Source organism: Triturus cristatus, chromosome 3_2, assembly GCF_964204655.1.
Source record: "Triturus cristatus chromosome 3_2, aTriCri1.1, whole genome shotgun sequence".
In the NCBI taxonomy this organism is placed as follows: domain Eukaryota; kingdom Metazoa; phylum Chordata; class Amphibia; order Caudata; family Salamandridae; genus Triturus; species Triturus cristatus.
Window position 1 is genome coordinate 331,710,572 of NC_140584.1, and position 23,344 is coordinate 331,733,915.

Below are 23,344 nucleotides of genomic sequence, written 5' to 3' on the forward strand. Positions count from 1 at the left end.
CCCTGCGCCCGCAAACTTCCTCTTTTCGCCCCTTTCGTGGCCAAGGAAGGGGTGCCCCCTCACGTCCGCATAGCCACAGGTCGCAGAACCAACCTCCACGCGGACGTGGATTCCGCCGAGGCGGAGCAGGGGGACAACGAGCTGATCCGTCCATCTACCCCAGCAGCATCCGCCTCAAAGCCCTCCTAGTCCGAGCTTTCAGGCCCATTCCACGCCAGTGGGAGGCAGAGTTCGCCATCACCGGCTCCACTGGCGTACCATCACATGGGACAGGTGGGTGCTGCAAATCGTCCGAAGGGGCTACTCCCTCCCCTTCAAGGCGACCCCTCCAGCCATGCCACCGCAGTGCCACCGGATTTCAGGGGATTACTTGCAACTTCTGCAGGAGGAAGTTACGGCCCTCTTGGCCAAGGGAGGCATCGAGCGCGTTCCTGGTCCAGAAGTAGGTCGTGGTTGGTATTCCCACTACTTTCTGGTTCCCAAGAAGGGCAAAGGGTGCCTACGCCCTATCTTGGACCTCAAGAGCGTCGGTGCCTTCCTCCGGAAGGAGAAGTTCAAGATGCTCACCTTAGCTCAGGTTCTGGCTGCCCTAGACCCTGGAGACTGGATGGTAGCATTGGACTTGCAGGACGCTTATTTCCACATCCCCGTCCTGCCGGCCCACCGGCGTTACCTGTGGTTCACAGTGGTCCAAAAGCATTTTCAGTTTACCGTGCTCCCCTTCGGCCTCACCAGTGCCCCTCGGGTGTTCACAAAAGTGATGGCGGTGGTCGCAGCTCATCTGCGCAGATTGGGGGGGGAGTTCCATTCTTCCCCTATCTCGACGACTGGTTGTTGAAGGCGGGCTTGCCCCAGGCAGTCGTCTCCCACCTCCAGACTACGGCAGACCTCTTGCATTTGCTGGGGTTCTCCATCAATATGCCGAAGTTGCATCTGAGTCCCTTCCAGAAGCTCCTCTTCATCGGAGCGGTTCTGGACTCGGCGCAGTTCCGGGCCTATCCTCCGGAACAACGGGTCCGGGATATTCAGGCTCTGATTCCCATCTTTCGGCCTCTATCCCGGGTTTCGGTCAGGTTAGTGCTGCGGCTTCTGGGTCTGATGGCCTCCTGCATCCTGTTGGTGCATCACGCCAGATGGCGGATGCAGGCTCTTCAGTGGGACCTGAAGTTTCAGTGGGCCCAGCATCGGGGCAACTTGTCCGACCATGTCTTTATCTCGGAGGGCACTGCAGGACAGTTGCAGTGGTGGCTCACGGACGGCGATTGGGTCAGTGGCAGATCCCTCTCCCTACCCCAACCGGAGCACGTAGTAGTGACAGATGCGTCCCTCCTGGGCTGGGGGGGCCACATGGGAGAGGCGGAGATCAGAGGCCTCTGGTCTCCGGCGTAGTCTAGGCTCCATATCAACCTAAGGTATATCTTTCAGCTATTCCTGTTTCTCGATTCTTTAAGGGCATTACTCACATGTTTCCTCCTGTCCCTTTCGTAATGCCTCAGTGGGATTTGAATCTGGTATTAACCTTTCTGATGTGCGCTCCCTTTGAGCCACTTCATAATTATCCCCTTCGTCTGCTGACGCTTAAGACTGCTTTCCTGGTTTGCCTTCACCTCTGCTAGAAGTGTGAGTGCGCTCCAGGCTCTCTCTTCCAAGCCTCCTTTCCTTTCTGTCCATCCGGACAAAGTTGTTCTCAGGACTCGTCCTTCCTTTCTTCCTAAGGTGGTAACTGCCTTTCACATCGGACAGTATGTTACGTTGCCCACCTTCTTTCCGCCTCTGCATCCCTCGAAAGAGGAAGAGGCTCCACCGTCTGGACCCAAAACTGGTGCTGTCCTTCTATCTGAACCGCACCAAACAGATCCGGGTGGACGACCAACTCTTTGTTGGCTCGTGGGTGCTAAGAAGGGGCAGGCGGTGCACAAGCGAACCATCTCTCAGTGGGTCGTTTTGTGTATCAAGGCCTGTTATTCCTTAGCTAAAAAGGAACCTCCTGTAGGGCTGAGGGCCCATTCCACTCTGGCCACAGCGGCAACCACTGCCCTGGGCCGGGGAGTCCTCTTGCAGGACATTTGTCAGGCAGCGACGTGGGCCTCGCTGCACACGTTTGCCAAACACTATTGCCTGGACAGCCAAGTCCGGAGAGACGGCTTCTTTGGCCGTTCTGTTCTCCAGGACTTTCTGGTGTGATCTTGGTTCGCAGACCCACCACCGGGGTTGGTATTGCTGGGGTATCTATTCTAAGGTGAGGAATCTAACTAACGATATATCTGTAAGAAACATTAGTTAGTTAGATTCATCGACGCCCCACCCATCCTCCCCGTTCTGCGAACCGATATCTTGGGTTGAGGTATTCCCTTTCAGAGACCTAATGGGTTTCCAGAAGCTTTATGGTGTTTTTGCATGGTAATTGGCACATTATCAACCACTGGTATAGCTCAGATAACGTGTAGCATGAATATCTCATTTGTATTTAAAACTGAGATCCGTTCTTCAAGTCAGTATTGCGACTAGAAACCAGTGAATACCTAGGGTTACCGTTGTGCAGTGGCTTGATATATAACAGGATCCTATCTAGCATTTACATGCTCCCTGGTTTAGGCTTGTAGCTTCGTATTTAGTTTGCATTTGTGAAACAGGCTATCAGCAGCAGCTGTGTTTGCAGCCACCTCCTTGAAGTGGTTGGCTCTTAGACCTGCCTTATCTTTGCCTCCAGATCCCTTCAATAATTCCTTTACTTTCTTGTGCTGAAAAGTGTTGGTCCTAGAAAGCCATACTCTTTCAGTAATTTGAAACTTAATTTCTGAGAGAATATAACTTGGGGCAAAAAAAGAAGCAAACAAAGCCCTTTCTGTAGTTTACTTGCACTATTGGAAATGAAGAATCTGAGGTTTGATGTTCCTGCCCTCCAAAGTCCTTTCGTGGCTTCATTGGTATGAATTCCTTTTGCATCACAACCAATACGAAAATAGTTCTGTCTTCAGAGAACGTAAATACTGTTCCCAAACATTTTTCCAACAGAAGCACCGGCAAGGACTGCATTTCTTGCTTGTACCTACATGATGTTTCAGGACCCCGTTCCAGGGGCTACTGGGCACAACCAAGGTGATGGTGGCCTTTTACTATTGATGTGCCGGGGCCCACCTTACTATGGATCACACTTAGCTGTGTCAAACGCCCCCCGTCTGCACCCGACTTTCAGCTGGGTAGCATAGCTTGTGAGCAGTCCAGGTTCCCTCAGGGGAAGCTTAGATTAAAATCAGTGAACAGGACTCATAACTCAACTTGCCCACGGCAATAAATCAATGTCCAGTTAAATACTTGTTTTTGTATAAAAATAAGTACTTTTATTCTAACTTTACACATGCCAAGATAAGTGACATAAAAAAAAATATCACAATCCCTTGAAGTCGGGGCTCTAGTAGTGATCAGGCCTCTACCTGTCCTCCCACCTCTAGTGTAACAAGTTCGGTGTTATTCTCCTTTCACTGATGGCCATACTCGCGTTCTTCCCTCTTACTCTGCAAAGGAGTTACATTTTTAAAGTCTAGGGGTTATGCAGTGGAGGTAAGATGGGCGAGGTGCTCCGGCTCCAGCAGTCATGTGGTACGTCTTTTCTTCCTCGATGTAGGGTGGTCTCCTTGCTCCTACGAGGTTTCGTGGGGGAAGTCCACAAGATGCCGTTCAGTTCCAGTAGTTTCCTGGTCCCGAGTGACTGCTCTGACCTCTTACATTCAGCATGGCATGCAGTGTTGCTAAGCCACTGAGCACATTGGCAACGGCCCAATCAGCATATAGATATGTTACTCCTGCTACAGGCTTTAATCCACGCAACTGCTGCCCCTCCTGGCATACAGGGTAACCCAGTTAAGTCTGCACCCAGGGAACACCCCAATCTGTGCAGGGAGTGGGTTTCTCCCACCGCGCTCCTCTAATTCAGTTCATGGCAATCCCTCCTGGCATATGGGGATGCCAGTGAAGTTCAGTTCAATACAAGGGCTACGGTCCGATCGGTGCAGGGCTGGATACCTCACACAGTAGTCACTCGAGGGCGCTCTTCTGGATCTCCCTCCCTCCCATGCTCTCCTTTTCCTCATGGGCACACCATTCTTGGTGAGCAGGTAGGCACTGGTGCTCCAGGTGATCTTGGCTTCCTGAGTAATGTCCCCTCGCCCAGCAGGAAGTCTAGGAGGTGGAGCCCCTAGGCCTGGTTACTGGCATGAGTCTTGCAGCGCTTCCTCCCCTCCCCTACACATCCCGGCTTGGCTGCTTAGCAGATGACATAGTTTGGGGTCTCAGAATCCCCTACTTGGTTTTCTTCCAGACACAAAAATTTGATTTAGGGTCTGGAGCTTTGAAGTTTTATGTTCTGATTTCTGCTTCTTTGAAATGTACATCTGTCCCCCTTCTTCCTCCTGAAGGATGTCTGGCTCAGCAGGCAGGACTCCAATGCTGAATAGCCCTCCGTAAGATTCATAGGAGTGACACCTGGATGTCAGACACAGTGATATGTGCATCAAAGGTTAATCCTGGGACCAAAGCCTTACGGTTTGGTTCTCTTATCAGACCCATCTCCCTCTACCTGAGATGTGTCTAGGACCCTTTCCTTGTCATTGGTCACTGAATCAAAGAGCCCTTTAAAATTCCCAAGGGGAGCTTGGCTCTCCCCTCATCCTGTGCTTGTCTCACCCAGCTTACAGGAATGCAGCAATACACAATTCTGCTGTGTTCTACTAATGTTTTTGGCAACCTGGGCTTCCCAAAACTCAAACCAAGGTTCTGTATGTAATGTTCTAGTGCAGGCATATCTGCACTCGTGGTACATTCACAGCACCCTCACAACCTAGTACTGCTGTCATGTATTATGCTACCACCAGCATTCCCACATGCAGCACACACACTCAGTTTGCACACACTGTTCAGTACTGCAGTCTCTCTGTACTCCACTCCGAAATCCACAAAGGGTAGGTCTGTCACGAATTGTGTACCCAATGGACGAGCCGTACGCGATGCCATTGAGCGTCTCGTGACTCCGTAGACTTTGGCTCATTCCCCCCTGCACTCCCGGTCCCTACTGAAGAGGAACCTTGTTGAAGTTGGTGTATTTGGTGAGAGCATGGTTATCCATTCTTACACCTAGATATGAACCACCCCCTATGAGTAGCTAGTAGGGTTTCTAGGTCCTGAAGAAATGCCACCATCTCAAAAGGGCATGAAACATGTTGACGGTTATTCTCACTTAAACGCTTGATGAGACTATTAGAATCTCTTCGTGCAGGTACTATAGGTTTTTAATCATGACATGAAACCTGCTAATTAAAGTTTCTTCAGCTGGTTCCCATATTTATTTTTCAATCTACACATTCCCCACACTCTACTGTATATACACCTAACATCCCACACTCACCCGTTTCATCATTGGCCAAGATCACAGGTAAAAGATCTCCAGCAAAGAGCCCATACCCCTCCACCCCCCGCGGGCCTGTTGGGCATTGCAGCGCCGGCCCACCGAAGAGCTGCCCATAATTAAGCATGACAACTCCCGGGGTATGTGAGGGCCCTTGCTTCTTAAAGGAGCAACCTGCCTACAATTTCTTGCCTGTTAGGAACAGCTTGTGGTTTATAGTTCGTCTCTCTGTACTGCATCAGTGTTATTTTAAAAGCGCACCACCCTGCCATCACACACATTTACCATGTGCTCACTGTACCACACTTCGCCCTGGGTGTAGTGTATTCCTAGTGTGCACACATGCACTCAGCACATGTTTACATCACACTCTCACTTCCACATCAACCTGATGTAGACCAGGGGTGAGTTAAACACACAGCAGCAAAACTTTTTTAAAAGGGTAGGCCTCACTACAGTGACACAGGGTAAAAAGGACCTGTTCACCACTACTGATCACTACACGGTATGCTGCCACCACTGCACTTGTGGTGTTTAACTCCTGGTGAAGGCGGTATTCTTCCACCACTACGGGGTAGCACTTTGTGCACCAATTTAAAAAAAATGTTTTAACTAAAAATATTTTTCTCTTTTTAAAAAGTCGACAATTTCTGAACAGTTCAATGTTATCCTATTGAGGAAAACAATGATGCGATTCTATGGGAAAATAGCAGACTTGCAGTTCTAGTCAAAAGGTCAGCAAGGGGCCAGGGTCAGGTGAGTACCAAAGCTGCACCACCAGCAGCACAGGGGCAGCTGGGTGATTAGGTCAGAATCGGAGTTTGGCTGAGTGCGTTTCAATGGAGAACTGGGGGTGCTCGAAGCCACACTGCTTGCAGGTTGGTAGATTGGTGTCAGGGACCAAGCTTTGGGGGTTAGCTCAAGCACCGGAGAGGGTGGTGGGGCACAAAGCATCACCGAACATACACCACCAGCTGCACAGTGGCGCCCAATGCTGTTTGAGGATACTTCTTTTGGCAAACAGGCTGTGGTGTGGCACCAGAGGTTGCAGGAGGGAAACAAATTACAGCTAAGGTAAGTAAAGATGTGGGTAGGTGTAGGGGCACCAATCGATTCAGCTTACCAAGCCACAGGGGCTTCAGGTGCAGGGGTGCTTTTAGACATTGGAGTCTTCTTACTGAAGCCGGTTCCGGTCAGGGGGAGCCACTGGATTCAGGCTATAGGCTTCGTCAAAGGGTCCAGGAGGGGTCATGGGTGTGGACATTTTTAAATCTACTTGTCCATGGGACAAAATGCAACATAAATCTACATGTCCTGTAAGACAATCAACTTGTCCCACCTATACCCAAATCAATTATGTGGGCTTACACAAACATATATGGATGCTTGTTATAATAAAACTGACCAGGGATATCACTGACTTGAAAAAATGTAAAACTTGACTATATTGCTGAGAAAAGTGAAATTCTCCTTAAGTACTGATGAAAACCAACAATAAATGATCGTGAATAGCTGACTTGGTCCGGTAGTTTGGATATGCTTTTCCAAAAAGCAAGCAAGCAGCATATTTGCACATCTATTCATGTTTGTTGTATGTAGAAAAATCTACTACAGAAACATCATGCTACCAAAATAAGAATAGTAAATCTTTACTTGCCAATTACCTTCTCAATATTTTGATCCTCAATACTTTGTATATAATCTGGTAGCATGATATTCTGAGGTTAAACTTAAGGTGGAGTACCTCAGTGTTGCAGTAAAAAAGAAATTGATAAGAAATTCTGTAGTGTTGGGGAGGTGCTGTCTGTCACGAGATGCCTGGCCTGCTTCCAGCCTAATTGGTTCTTCCCCTTTCAGCTTGCCTTACTGACATACTGCACATACACACAACCCAACTGCAATTATGCACACTCCTGTGACACACACACACACACACACACACACCCACTCCACACTCAAACAACCCCATTTCAAAGACCCAGATCTACACTACAGTTGCATCGATTAATACATCACTTACTTCAGACACACAACCCTATGCTGGCACACACTCCTAGAGACCTTGTCCCTCCCCCGCGCAGACATAAAAACACCCATTATACATAGACCCAAGCTCTCCCTATTGGTAGACCGTGACACTCTTGTGCGTACACACGTCTGTGAAGATACACACCCGCTGAAAACATACATGCCCCGCACACACACACATCTGCAGAGACACATCTACACCATGCATAGACACAGAACTCCTGTTGACAGGCAGCACATCCCCTGTAGATTGACAGTGTGACCCCAAGCCTAGAGATACTCCACGTAAAGAGGCTTGCACACATGGACGAGACTCAAATGCCCTGCAGACACCCACTATGAGCACTTTGAGTACTAATTACCTGCACCAGGTCTGCCCTCAAGCAAACCTCCTATACACTTAACAGAGTTTGCTGCCTAGATCAGGGGATGACATGACGCAGTTGCCAAAGTGCTGTTATGGTAGTGGGCTGGCCTGCCAGATTGTGAAGATATAAGAAAGGAAGGGTCAGTCAGTCAATCTCTGCTAGTGGTAGACTGACCAATAACTCCGTCCAGCTAATGCGGGATGGACCAGGCTGCATTAAAGGTTTTGGGGCCAGTACTCTGCTCGTTGATAGTTGCCCCTTGCTACAGGGGGAGGTTTTGCTGTACTCTGTTTGCATTCCTCTTTTTTAGCAGCTCTAAAAATAAAACAAAGTTGCTGCATTGAGCAATAAATCTTCTGTGATTCATCTCTTTCCTCCAAATACATTGTAAATTAACACAGCCCCTTCACAGGAGCCACTGCACAGTTCCTTTAGAAAGCGTGCAGTGTTGCAGGGATCATCTCACCTGCCTATTCCCAAAGTGTTAGTCTGCTCTGGCCAGTTCCTGATGCTGATTTATACCGATGTAGTTGGAGATGAATGCGCTAATAAAGTCACCAAGCTTACTAATAAGCTATTGCCCTTGATCTGCTCAGCAGCATGGGCACAGACATTTATGCATTGGGCAGCGTAACAGGAAAGGTTTGCATAATATGTGCCTAACTGCCCACAAAGAAATCCACGGATTTTCATAAAGGTTGTAAAAAGTCACTCATTTTCTGTTCTAAGGAGGGACATTCTACAAATGTATGAGCAATACAAATGTTTGTTGGGGAAAGGTTCCAAGGACGTTAGGATTTTGTGGCGCAGATGATCCATGAGGGCAGGTCAGAATCCATGGCTAGACTTTCAGAATTACCACCAACTCTCCAAATTAGTTCCAATGAGATTAAATGAATATTTGTTTATTTGATGTGGTTATCCTGAAAATCTAGTATGGGTTTGGCCCTCCTTGACACTAAAAGTCTCTTTAACGGTTTAAGGCTCTCTAGTTTGCCAATGCTGGTTTCAACTTTGGTCCGAAATTGGGTCTGCTTTTCAGTTTGTTAGCCTCAAAGTATAGATGCGCACTTGCACCTACTTTTTCTGGTGAGTGAATATTTTCTGATGTGTGAGAAGAGGGTGGTTCAGGGTGGGAATGCCCTTGGAAGAAGAAAAAGGTTTTAACGTGCAGCTGCACAGCAGCTCTGAATTTACACCAATGATGGAAGTGCAAAAGTGGGGGGAAGGCTTCAATACTGGTACAATGGCAAAGTTGTTGTGACTGATTATAGAAAAAAGCAGAGCAGTATTTATTTAAATTTTAGGTGTATTAGCAGAGCAGTTTGTGGTTTCCAGTACTTCAATATTGGAGAGTACAGTGCTAAGGTACACTGGAAGAGCTCCTATCAATATTCACCTTCATATTTGTTAATGCATTTTGAACTGCTGACCTTTGGTTAGGCCCATCACTTTTTGTTTAACCTTGACCTGTGTAATTCATTACAAAAATCTTTTTCCATACTTGGAAAACGCTTGGAATTTGCTTGTTTTCACCCAGGCATTTTCTTACTACGCAGCCTACGTGTGTGGGCAAATCTACCCATTTTCTGTTTTTGTCTATGAGCAAGTAAGTATTGCAGCTTTGCTGCCATTTAATTGGGTTTAATGTCTAGTTGTCTGTTGGACAAAATGGACATTAAATCTTCTTGCCCCTGACAGAAGTCAACATGTCTCAGGTGTCTGGTGATATGAATTCCCCAGCCCTGGGTCAGCCAATGCTTGACTGGAGGTCAGGATTGCTGGGGAGACATCACTGGACAGGTGATCCACTCAGACCAGGGCTTTGGGCGTCCAGTGCAGAGTGCGCAGGTGTCACGGTTCCAGCTGGTTCCGGAGTCCTTTTAGTTGAACTCTTCTAGAGAGGGCCACTGTCCTCGGGAGATCTGGTCTTTGTTCAAAAGCAAGCAGTCTTCCTCTGGATTCTGAAAGTCGCTGGCCAAAGGCCGGGCGTTGTAGTCTTTGCAGAGTCTTTAAAGCTGGAGACAGGCCGGTAGGGCTGGGTAAAAGTCATGGCATCTTCTTTCTTTCTTTTTCATAGATTCCAGGAACCTGCTTTCTAGGTCTGAGGGAGCCACCTGAATACTAAATATAGGGGGTGTTTTAGGTGAGGAGTAATGGGTAGGGCCAACCGGTCCCTTACCTGGGGTGGCTACACCCTCTATTATTCCACCATCCTGTAAGAGGGGGAATAGACCTAGCCATGATTGCAGGAGTCCCCTCATCTTCAAAATGGAGGGGACTGAAAAGTGTGCTTAACTTTGCCTCCTCAACCTGAGGGGTGGACTTATCAAAGATGGGTACGCCTCCTAGCGTTTCTAAGCTTTCCTGCTGTTTTTCCTGACCAAAGTGGGGGTATAACCTGGGGGCTGCCATCTGATCCTCCTAGCAGCAGAGGCTGGGGGTCACATTACATGGGCTGCAGGCCTTTGCAGCTTCCCCTTCAAGCACTGGCCCATCCCGGGGAAAGAGGTGTGACACCTCTGCCCTGGGTGTTCATTGTTTCTTGTCCCAGAGAGCAAATGCTCTCCACCCAGGGGTGCAGAGGCATGTCTGTGCCCACACCAGGATCAGTAGTTTTTCAGGGGGCAACTCTGAGATGCCCTCTAAGTACATTTTACAATAAATCCCTCACTGGCACCAGTGTGGGGTATTGTGAGGAGTAGTTTGGTACCAAACCCTCTTGTGTTCAGTGAAGCCATCGTGGTGCTGGGGAACTACAGGTTCCAGCCCATGTACTCCTTGTGGCTTCCCAGGCACTTACACTATTTAAGAATTGACTTGGGTATTATAAGGGCATACCTACTCATGCAGATTTGCCCTCACCTGTAGTATAATGAACCCTGCCTTAAGGCTGTAAGGCCTGCTAGAGGTGTGACTTACCTATACCTCCAGGCAGTGCTGACTGGCAAGGCACCCAACCCAGGTGCCATGTCGACTTTGCTGTTTTTCACCTCACAGGGGCATGCAAGGTGCAGTGGCATGATCCCAGGTAGAGGGAACCTCTTCAGCTCCCAGGCCCTAGGTACCCAGTGTACCACTTACTAGGGATGAGGGGGGCAATAGTACCAATTGATGGCATGTTTTAAGAAAGAAGCACTGCAACAGGAGACCTGATTGGCAGGGGACCTGATTGGCAGGGACCCTGCGCACTACAATCAAAACAACTTCAAAACCTGACAAAAAGTGGGGGCTAGCCATGTCAAGAGGCACTTTCTCACAATCTGTGTTCTCCTATGGTGAAAAAAATCAGTATTATGGATCTATACCACAATGCAGTTGGGCACTGCAGGCAGGGGTACATGTCTCTCACTGTGTAGAGGACTTTTGCATCTAACAATGTGCAAATTGTGTAATAGGCTTTACATTCTCAGAAGAATAAGATTATACAGGATTGGGCCAGAAGAGTGGATTACTTTCATAACTTAGATGAGCCACCATCAAATTGAGAAATCCAGCTCTTTACTGTTAGTCTACCAGAAAAGCAGCAGCCCTTTGGACATTAAACAGAATCCATGGGTAAAGGATAGCTTTCTAATTCTGAACATTGATAACTCTATCACATATTACTGAACCTCTCCTTTCGTCCAAACAGTAAACATTCCCTAGTGCCCTAGGCAGAGGTGCAGAGAAAGGGCAAATCTACTTGATGTCTTTACCATGCGACTTATGCATTTTTTATGAACCAGTGCCTGTCATGGGGAACAAACTGCAGTACTGTGTGAAATTTGAAGACCAGAAAATTCAATGTTTGCCTTTATTGATGATCCTTAAGGCCTCAGTGAAAAATGCCAACTTGCATACTTTCAGACAGAGGATGAGCAGAAAGTTCCCTTTGAAAATGATAGACAAGATAAAGATAATTGTTTTAGTTCAGAAGTAACCAATTTAATGTTATAATTAACTTCCATAATTTGTATGTAGCCCGAAAAAAGCAAGAACAATTAAGAAAGCCATTGTTGAACATTGTCCCTAACCGTTTTGGACATACGGGGTGAGGTTAAAGTGTCCTACTCTTCATTGCAGCCACTCTGAATTAAGCTCCATCATGAATACTGCCTCGTACTAAAGCATTCTGACCTTTCTCTTTCTGCCCATCATTTACACCAAACAAGAATAGGAAACTATAGACCCTGGGCAAGAAAATTAATGTTATATCCTCATTAGAGGGGTTTTTCTACAGCCATGCTCTAGTTATGAGAACAAACTGGATATATTAGATTTGCTTCTCAAGCTCAGTCCTCTTGAAGCTCATACTCTAGTTTTGAGGTAGTCCTTCATGACCCAAACCCTTTGCTTCGTATCTTAACTTCCTGCCAAGATTAGGATTACTCCACAAATTGGAATGTACAATGCCAAACAGGTGCATCTCCCAGTACCCAATGCCAATTTTCACCTACATGACAAGAGAAAGCACAATCATCACTAAAGATGTAGCCAAATGTACCAAACTAATCTGACTATTTCCTACACTACAAGGAGCAGACAAATCACTTAGTACAGTGATCAAGTCCTTCAGATGCACTATTCCCATTACCAACATACATTATTGACTTTCTGCTCTGCCCCTTCCAGAAGTACCCAGGTAGGATGAAGAATAATGGGTCGCTTTTCACACTGATCAAAATACTGTTATTTAAATGGATTCTATGCTTCATATTATTTAAACTCTCCAGTACAGCTGCAAACCACCCCTCAATAAGAGAAATGTCCTTCCCAGAGCAGTGTTAGCTAGTTTTGGCCAACAGTGCCTTAGAAAAAATCCCTGCACTGGAGAAAAAAACTATCACAGACGCACATGAGAATCCTTATCAGGTAAATCACAAGAAGAGTTTTCAGAAGGACTTTGGTACATTTTTACCTTTTGACCTTCAGCATGTATACTTTCATAGATCCATCTCGCTTAAATCCAGAACATATATGGAACTGGCTGTCTTCTACATTCATGGTGAAAAGAGTTCTTTTATGGTTTAAGATGAGCATGTAAAGCGTTCACAAAGTGTTGTGCACTAGCAGCGCTCAAATCAAGAGGCAGAAAATGCACATCAACTCTTAACTCAAGAACTGATTACTCCGAGTAAGCGATAGCAGAGTTACAAGCACTCAAATTTACTGACACACAAGTTTAAATGTCTGTGTCATCTCAGTTTCTCAGAGGAAAATTGAGTTCAGCAGCCTCAGCACTAGAACCATGTTTGTCCAACAATCCACATTAGGATCATTAAAAGCTCTGCTGGGTCTGTTGTCTTCTGCAGGCTACATTTAGGACCTGTGGAAAGAGCTGTACAGACATAGACACCAACTACAGGTAATTGCACTTCCATTAACAGATGAGGACAGCGCTCATGTAACAGACAAAGAAATGAAACCCTTCTGCAGACAGGCTGTTCAGACGCTTTGAAGCATTGATTGTCTCCTTCATGCTGAGTAGCATACTTGGTATTGCTAACCAGGAAGGAACAATTGGCAATACAAGAAAGTGCCTATCACAACAACCTTTGAGAACTGACTCCAAGGAAAATTGTTCTGATTTAGAAGTGAAAACATCCTCTTAACACGTTTAGCTTTGTGAAAGCAAGAGTATAGTGAGCACATATTTTGCTTAACTTGTCTACATACCGGACACCGCATCCCGATAAAGTGCAAGAGCACTTCCACAGACTTTTTGCCTTAATGTGCAATATGCTTGTGCTGACGTTGCTAGCCAAAGAGGACAGTCCCTACACACAACTCCGGATCCCTTTTGGAAGAGATTGGTTGTTGTAAAGCTAGAGTTTGGTTGTTGTAAAGCTAAAGTTTAGTCATTTAAATCTGCATCGAAACGATTTAAAGATATTGTTATCCATGTTTGTACAGAGCACATCCATGCCTTTTCCATTTGTACAGCTTCTTCACGCTGTGCATGCCTGGTGTTTCCCTCGCAGATCTAGGGTTTCTTTGCAAAGTTATTATAACATTTTATGCAGTGTCATTTGGTATTTTCCCAAGACAGTATCTGCTTTGTCTTGCGGAAAATTAAGCATGGAGTTAAATTTCAGACTGTAAGCAGTCCTGCTTCATTGTTGGATGGCATTCTTTTTATTCATTAATATTTGAGTATATGTTTTTAGTGTTGGAGAAAACTTTATTCTTTGTGTTGATCTTGGGTTGACAGCATTTTACCCAGTGCTTAACTTGTGCATTGTGTTGCTGTATTTGTGGCGTGTCTGAGCTGTATTTTGTGTGTGTGTCATCAGTAGTTAGTGGTATTGGTAGTGAAGAGATACCTGGCTATATGTCAACAGTACTGAGGCTATTGTTTTTGGGAGCAAATTCCAGTTGTGTGAAACATCTGTTCTGTGTTGAATGTGTTCTGTTGAATATTAGTCTGTTGTATGCAAACAATGCGTTTGTTAAATTATTTAGGTATTTGATTTCATTAAGTTACGACAAGCATTGTATGAACATAAGATTTTACTGTTTTTTTTTTTATTTTTTAAATGAGAGAAGAGCAAAAACTGCTGATATCCATTTTTACTCCGAAACCTGTTCTGGTCCTGGCATCTCTGCTGCTTGCCCCACAATTGGCTGCATGGTCTGCTAAGTGCTGGTGAGGTACTCGTTGATCATTCAGCCGATGTTTCTGTCACAGGTGATGTCATCTGGGAACCAGGGCTCGTGCTGTGTTGGCCTCATACAGCTACACGTTGATCGTCAAGGAAGCAAGAGCCTCCTCGACCAGAGTGTTTTCAGGAAAAAAGTGGTAAAGATTTTACGTGTAGTTTCAAAGGAGCAACTCGCATCTCATCTAGTGTGTACCCATGGCATTCTGTCATATCTGCTATATTTGGCAAGACCAGGTCTCAATAAACTTACATTTGGGAGTAAGAACATATCTTCCCTGTATTGATCCATGGCAGATTATTGGGAAATCCCCAATATTGGAAAAATAAATGATAGTGATATTTAATTTTGATTGGGACAGAGAATCTGGTTCACTGGGAATGGATAGAGGTTTGCAATAGTGTACTATAGTTAGACGATTGGATAAATATGCTTCATTTTTCACAGACCGAATCCCACACACCCACTATACGAGGCCAAACGAAAGTGAGGGTACACAGAGGCTGATGTTTTAACAGACCAGTGTAATGTATCAGATATGCACTATTATGTCATGAGGCCAGATTATATATGGCAAACAAGGAGCTTGATCACTAACCTATCCACACCACATCACCACAATAAATCAATTGGGTCAACAATACTTCCTTAATTCCCAACATACTTGTATAGGGTGTTCGAAAGATACTGATCATGTCCTCTTTAGTCTTTCATGATGGCAAAGCAGAACCAGAATTTAGGAAGCAGAAGGAAAGAAAGCATGTGAAAAAGGAGAATGAGTCGGCAAAAAGCCAGTGAAGCCTCAGATTGTAGGAGCTAGTGATTAAAGCCAACACTTGTAGAGACAAACCCTTCCAGGTCCCGACAGCGCAATTAAAATAATCACAGATTGAGGCGCTCATCATATAATTGAAACCTTTCTTCATGCCTAACTAGGCATGTTCATTTGAGTTGTTTCAGTGGAAGGGTCTAGCCCTGCATAAAAAGACCATTTCTTGCTCTGCTTTTTACACTGCGGGCTAAGGAGTTAACCTTATTTAAACTACTGAAGCGTGAAAACTGGAACACATTGTCGGTGTGCGAGCAAACACGTTGATGCATTTGATTATTGCTTTTGCTGAAAATAACTGCGTAGACCTATCTGCATTGATCATCTGGTTTAGATCAGATTTCAAGGCCCATCATGAGTGTTAAAACCTTTAACCATATCATATGCTACAAATGTCTTGTTTCACTGCAACTCTCTAATAGTACACTCTTACAATTCTAGACCGAATATTGCTTTTTAAAATTGTTTCCTCTTCCAATGTGTTTATGTAAGTCAGTGTATTGATATACATTTGTGGCTGGCGTTTTAAACAATGAATTTATTTATATTCAGTCTGTTGAATATACTGTTATTTGAAATAGGACTTTGTTGAACTATTTGTTTACATTATCTCATATTTTCTGATAATTCTCATAAGACAATAATTGAATATGTATAGGATCAACTATTTCAGTGGCTGTCTAATACATATCTTTTCCTCAATAGGTATGAAGATTATTACTACTACCCTCCACCCCGAATGCCACCCCCTGTAAGAGGGAGGGGACGTGGTGGGCGAGGTGGATATGCCTATCCCCCAGATTACTATGGCTACGAAGATTATTATGACGATTACTATGGCTATGATTATCATGACTACCGTGGTGGCTATGAAGATCCTTACTATGGTTATGATGATGGCTATCCAGTTAGAGGACGTGGAGGAAGGGGTGGAAGAGGTGCTCCTCCACCACCCAGAGGGCGGGGTGCCCCGCCACCAAGAGGTAGAGCTGGTTATTCGCAGAGGGGAGCCCCCATGGGACCACCTAGAGGAGCTAGGGGTGGGCGTGGGGGTCCTGTACAGCAGCAGAGAGGACGTGGTGCTCGTGGAGCTAGAGGCAACCGTGGGGGCAACGTAGGAGGCAAGAGAAAGGCTGATGGTTACAACCAACCGGATTCCAAGCGCCGCCAGACCAACAACCAGAACTGGGGCTCCCAACCCATCGCTCAACAGCCACTCCAGCAAGGTGGTGATTATTCTGGTAACTATGGTTACAATAATGACAACCAGGAATTTTATCAAGATTCTTATGGCCAACAGTGGAAATAAAAAAAAAAAAAAAAAAGGAAAATTGGCAATATCGAATTGGCATAAATGCATTCTTTTAAGGCAAAATAAAGTATAAACACTTAAATAGCAATTTGGCAGTCATTAAATGACTGAACGTCTATACTGTATATACCTGAGTTGTTCTTCTTTTTGTTTAATGCATTTGTAAGTTACTAGACTTGCAGGATTCCCAATCCCTATGGGCCAGACAGTGATTTTATTGTTTTAGGATTCATTTTAGCAGTTAAATGAGGCAGGGGAAACAATGTTCAATCATGGTTTTGCAAGAACCTCCTTGTTTGGGACAGTTACACTTTCTTTTAATTTCAATTAGACCACATAGGAGAATGCTGTACATAATATAAAAAGCTAGTGCTTTGTCTTAGCCGTTTTAAGAGATTAAAACCAACAAAAAACAATTTTTAAGTTTCATGTATTGAAAATAACATTTGACTGTATGTTTTGCATTCTTAGAAGTAGGTTAACTGTGTTTTTTAAAATGTTATAACTTCACACCTTTTTGGAAATCTGCCCTACAAAATTTGTTTGGCTTAACCGTAAAAGCCGTGGCACTTTGTTCCATGATGTGATTGTATTTACAACTACTTGTTCATGTAAGATTTCAATAAAACACAAAAATCTATTCAAAACATTTACCTATTTCAAATTCACTTGTGTCCTAAAATATTAATCAATTTTGTAATTTTTAAGAAACTTTTTTTCAAAAGAATAACTAGCTACGATTGATTAAATTCACACAAGAATGAAATTTATATTGGGATGAGCACTGTGGACACTTGAATGAAACTGAAATTTACATGAAGGACATGTGGCTTAACTGGTGACTAAGATCTTTAATATTAAATGTAAAACCATTAAGTCCTGTTCTTAAACTTGTTTAATTGTAAACATTCATGCCAGCTATAATGTATCTTTATATTGGTTAATCCATTGAAATATGGCCTAATGCAGCAGAGCAATTTTACTTTATTTTTGAAACTGTCAAAATTGTGAGTAAATTATGCGGACTAAAGTGTGAATCATACAGCATAACAACATGTTATTATAGGATAGGTGATAATGTAAGCTGTTGAAAATTGTTTTTTGTTCAGTTTCTTGGACACACCTAGTGCTATATACTTGGGTATAGGAGTTCACAAATGTAGAATTGAAAGTCCTAATAGCATACATGCCATCCACATTAAACTGGAGATCTGTCTGTTCATATTCTATAGTTTGTCTAATGCCCCAAAGTTTCATGAGCTGAAATATATACAAGATCTGGGAAGTTAAAAAGTCTTTGCTTTGTGATCTATAGCCACAGAAGAATCCTGCCATCTTACTAAACTAATATAGACTGCTTCTTGAGCTAAAATGTGAAAGTGTGTAAGCATTACCATACCAGGTGCATGTTGTCTTGTGACCAGTCCCATCCCTATTTGTTATTCTCATGCTCTTTTCATACTTCAAATCCCCTTGTAACCAGTTTGCATTTTAATAAGATTCCAGTCTGCACACTACGCGGGAAAGAGTAGTTTTAACTAAAACCTGGGTTTATCAACTGTCTTTCAGCCCCCACTAGATTTAACACAAGGCTGCACTTGCTCACCTTAACAAGTGGCAGAAGCTGTTTTCTTTCTGGTTACTTACCAGCCTTCCACCAAATTACTTGTATACCATATCGTTTGGGGGTGGGAGGGTGGGCATCATTTATAAGAGATCATAAGGGCTTGCACATTGATAGTGGTTCTACATTACTTGCTATGCTTCTACTAATTTTCTTCCACCTTGCTTTCTGTTCATCCATTTCCATTTTGGGTACAAGTGGAGAACTGCTATGTGTTTCTAGATCTTATGGACTGAATTCTCCTCAGTCACAGCTACTGAACTTTAGCCATTCCTGCCACTTAAGCGTTGATCGCCTTTCCTACAGGACTAAGAAATACAAATGCTTTGAAGAGTAGACTCCCAGATCTTCAGCAGTTATGCCAAGTGTCTTTCTCTGGGTGCAAAGATTTGGGCTTTGAGATTTCGAGTCTTTGATCTTGGATTTTAGCTCCCTTGACCACGCCCTTAAGTAACACAGGATTTCTGCATTTTCAGGAAAAGTTGCAGAAGCTAATTGTTTTCTAATGTAGGATCACTGAATACCTTACTTTTCAAACAAACGCTCTCCAAAAGTACCTGTGGAGTTCACTTAATGTATTTTATAAAGTATTCTAGAGACATTAAATCTTTATTGAAAGTTTTTTCTGCACCTTTCTGTAAACCAAGACTCCTCTCCAACTACATTTTTCACTCTAGATCTAGTAGCAATTGCTAAGTAAGGCAAATGAATAAACAGTTAAGCATACTTGCACCTGTGATTGGTTGCTATTTGTAATTTTTGAGGCTATGCCAGAAGACTCGCACTTTACTTGGAGAGAACACTGTAGTGAGGATCATGGATTATGTATTTTTAACACAGAGCTATGCCAGTATCTGCTCAATCAATTTAATCAAGATGTCCACTGCTACAACCGCCTCAGTTAGGAAAATGTTTTCCATCTTCGTTTCGTTGAGTAAGCAAAATGGGTGTGCTTATGCATAAATCCCATGGTTACCATGCTGCCATTGTGCTCCACATAGCTGTCTCATTGCACTCAATAGTATGTACTATAAGAGCTTGGCACATGTTTAAGTCAAAATTGCATGCTATGTTTGAAATTCCAGTTTATGAAATGAAATAAATCCCTCCACTGCATCAGCTGAGAAACTAAGTAGTCAGCCTGTTTTCATGATGGGCGTTGGCTGTGCTTTTCTCCCTTCTATCATGGAGCATGCGTCACTTATAGTTTTAAAGTTCCAGCGAGTACTCTTAGTCCAGAGTATCTACAGTTTGACATCAACCTCAATGGACATGCCAGCTCTGCTTTCAAACATCTGAGTAATAATTGTGGGAATTTGTGTGCACAAGACATGCATGGGTGTCATTTGGTCCAGGTGGTTGTCAACTGTGTGCATTTTATTTTTAACAAGTTATGAAACGGTCTCCAGCCATGTGGCACATTGGTAGCACTTCTGACTGTTCGTACTGCAAACCTGTATTTTTTAAAGATATTTGTAATTTATCCATTACAAAACTTGTCTAGCGTAAAGCTATGTAGAAGGTAATGATAAATTAGTGTTATTTATTCTACTACCCCTCCTTGCAAACTTGAGTAATGTGCACTTTGTGTACTGTACAGCAAGGCAGGTTAGATTTTCTTTATACCTCAGTTTCTCTGTTTAGTTGGAAGGTCAGATAATGTTCTTCCTGGTTGCTTTTTCCCTGCATGGTATTTTTAATGCTTTTATGCTTCAAATTCTTCTGTTTCCTTAATCTGTGCATGTGCGAAGTGCATTAGGTCAGTTAAAATTTAATTGAGACACCAGACCTTGCTTTGCTGGGGGTTACGCTTGCCTTTGACTGAATTCAAGAAATATTTCAAATGCAGAAGGCTGTTCTCGAGCAACTAATTTGCGCAGGCCCTTCACATTCTTTGTTGGAATAGCACCTGTCAAGGTTTCCTTCACCTTGCTTTAATACAGTTGCAAAGAAGAGGATGCCTTTCACAATCTGCAAGTGGTCTTCATTGCTGTGGTAAACGATAACCCACTCCCATCCCACAAATGCAACACCCAAGTGATGTATCTCTAGGTATAATTCCAGTCCTTGCGAAGTACTCTTTGGCTTTACTTCAGCAAAACTGTACCCCATTATCAATCAGTTGAGGTGAAATCCCTTCATTGACTAACACCGCATCTAGAAATTCCAACAGTCTGTATCCATCGCATCTACAATTCTCAAAATATGCCAACATGAAAATAAATCAGTAGCTACTGTAATACACTTTGACAATTGCCCAATTACCATAGGCCATTATGTCGATCACCTCCCAAGTGTTATTAGGGATACATGGTTCACACGTGGGCGGTTTGAACATTCTAAAAGATGTGTCTGTACCCAATAGATTACCTCTTACAACCCATTGAATATTACTGCCCACACCAGGCCACCAAAAATATTGCGTAATACCTGCTTTATTTTAACAATACTACGATGTCCTTTGTATCCCTGCTTAATCATATTCCTCCTCATGCATGTATAGCTCTTCCACTCCTTAACACTGTATGCTTTTCAACAGACAATTAATTTCATACTTACCAGTATGGTTTTAAAGACGCATCCAATAAGCCCTTGTTTAGCCAGTCCTGTTCAATACCCAACTATCCTCTTGCAATGCAGGTATAGTAGTATCGTGAATGAGTGCAGTTCTTTACTCCTCCCAACCATCCTTTTTACACTTGTTCAAACTCATGCGAGAAGGAAATCTTCTGTTAACATTTTACTTTCCAGGAACATATAATACCACGTATACAAAATCCTAGACCCTCAGACATTCTAACAATAGGTGGAGGCACATTTGCCATTCCTTCTGTGGTCAGCAATTTAATGCTCTGTGATTACTACATAGTATAAAAAGTTTCCCCCCAAAAAAGTACTTAAAATATTTGAAAGCCCTAGCAGGATTCTCCTTCTCTGTCCCAGAATACTTTACCTCTGAGGACTACAAAGGACAAGAGTATGTGCAATAATTGTTTCACTTCCCCGGCCATTCTCTGTGACAAAACTGTTCCAAGATCCTTTCTACTTGCACCTGTGATTACAATATTTTCAAATATGAAAGAAGCTTTTGGGATGGATTGTTTATAATAGAATCATTGACAATTCAGTCACCAAATGAACTTACTCTTTGTTTTCAAAACTTGTCATATGTGGAAAGTTTTTCTTTCCTGCAAAGTTTTTTTAAACATTTTAAATCAAATTAAGCAAATCCGATCTTTTTCCTTCTTTGAAGGATCCGAAGCATTGGCAATTGCTTCTACTAAAGTCTGTTTTGGTTTCACATCTTCACCATCCAACACTTGACCTAAGTACGTCGGTCATTTCAGCAAATTTACACTGAGTATTCAACTGTGAGACCCTTCCCTTCAAGAACTCCCAGGATTTTAATCCCAGCATTGAAACTGCCTTTAGGAAAGCTGCAGAGGCAACGCTAAATGGAATGAGTTAGTATTGAAAACACTCCACCGGAGTAATAAAAGTGGTATACTGCATTCAGTCTACAGATAGATACCAAGAGGTTTTCCACAGTTGACCTCTCTTCTCTATCACTCAAGCAACCTTTTCGGCGATCTTTAGAAAAGGAAGTCTTCGCTTTCAAAATGTTGTTCAAATGGCGTAAATCTATGCATAATGTAGGCTTGACATTACTACATCTAGCTACCACCATTGGGTCTAGCCACTTTGAGGGTTAAACTATCTATGCTTCAATCAATGCATGCAATTCATTTCTTGCTTCCTCTCTCAAACGTATTGGAATAGTGTCTAGCTTTATTTATTTAGGGCAGGCACGATCCTTAAGGGTGATTTTATGTTTGAAACCTTGAAACATTCCCATCTCCCAACTGAAAACATTAGGAAATAATACGAACGTGTGTTTTCCAATAGTTTCTCCTTCCACAAGAACAGGTTCAGAACCGTTTGGATCAATGACTATATCTAATTTCCCCTGGTGAGATCAATTCAACACTGAAGGCTTTTTTAAATTTTATTTAGCAAAATTCAACTTTCCTTTATTTTTCCACTCTTTAAAGTAAAAAAACAAACTAAGGTTCTGTATTGAATCTATTTTTTCACCTGAATAAACTTCTTGATGCATATATTTAGGGTACAAGTTCTTTCCTATTTTGCTTACAAAATAATTTTTCCACGCATCCCCACTAATATTGGTATGCAGTCAACCAGAATCTGCATACTAACCCCATCCACTTATCAAAAGACTGTTTTGTTTTTCTTCTTGAGCGTATTCCATTATCCTTCACTAGCCTATAAATTGGTTTACCTTCGTCTTCACTAGCATTTGGCTCTCCAACAGAATTCACTTTACTTTTTCTATTCTTACCCTTTGGAAAAATGGCCTATTAAACCACGAGTCATCTTTTTTTCAGAGCAGGGCAATATTTACTGTATGCAAAATATTTCAATTTGCCTCTACTCTTATCTTGGGGTTTATTTTTAATGTCCTTATAGTGTTCCTTGTCCGTCACTTTACCAAGAATTTCTCCTTCATATTTTCAAATTTAGCATTTTACTGCCTTTGCACAACTGGCCATCGTTTCTGCTTTACAGACTAAAGTTAAAATCTCCTTGGGTTCAGAGTCTCTATTGACCCACAATCTATCTTGTATAGAAGGATCATAAGCATGCATAATAACCATTTGGTCTGCAAGTTCAATCCTCCTGCAAATTCCCACATCTACAATCTAGAGAGCAATTTTTTCAACGCCAATACAGTTTCATTCGAAAGTTGTTTTGGAAACACTTAAATCTTACAGAGCCTATGTACACATGCAGCACAGAACAGTTACCAAAATGAGCGAGTGCTTTATCATTGCTAGCACCACCATCGTTAGTCATGTTTTTGTGTACTTTAAGACCGAGAAAATAAATTTTTCTGCGCAACTGACCTAGCGCTAGACTCCTCTACCATGGCCAGATTATTCAGAACGGACAGCATATTTTCTGATCACTTTATATGAGGTTTTTCCAATTCAGATCAAAACGAAGTGAAGGACATTTTGAAAAACTTTGGGTATTCTTTTTTTCTGAAAATAAACTGTGCAATAAGGTAGTTGTAAGTCTTGTGGTAAGTAAGCACAATGGTGGGTTACATCATTGTCCG

The 23,344-nt window shown here is 43.2% G+C and overlaps 1 protein-coding gene across 4 annotated transcripts in view; it reads left to right on the top strand.

Moving 5' to 3' along the window:
* The window catches only part of HNRNPR (heterogeneous nuclear ribonucleoprotein R), a 362,080-nt gene extending 344,849 nt beyond the window's left edge, over positions 1–17,231 (top strand). For all 4 annotated transcript variants that reach the window (XM_085647803.1, XM_085647801.1, XM_085647802.1 and 1 more), the window contains one exon: positions 15,974–17,231. In XM_085647803.1, coding sequence (XP_085503929.1) covers positions 15,974–16,577 — 604 coding nt within the window. In that variant the 3' untranslated portion in view covers positions 16,578–17,231. The remainder of the gene's footprint in view (positions 1–15,973) is intronic.
* The last annotated feature ends 6,113 nt before the right edge of the window (positions 17,232–23,344 follow it).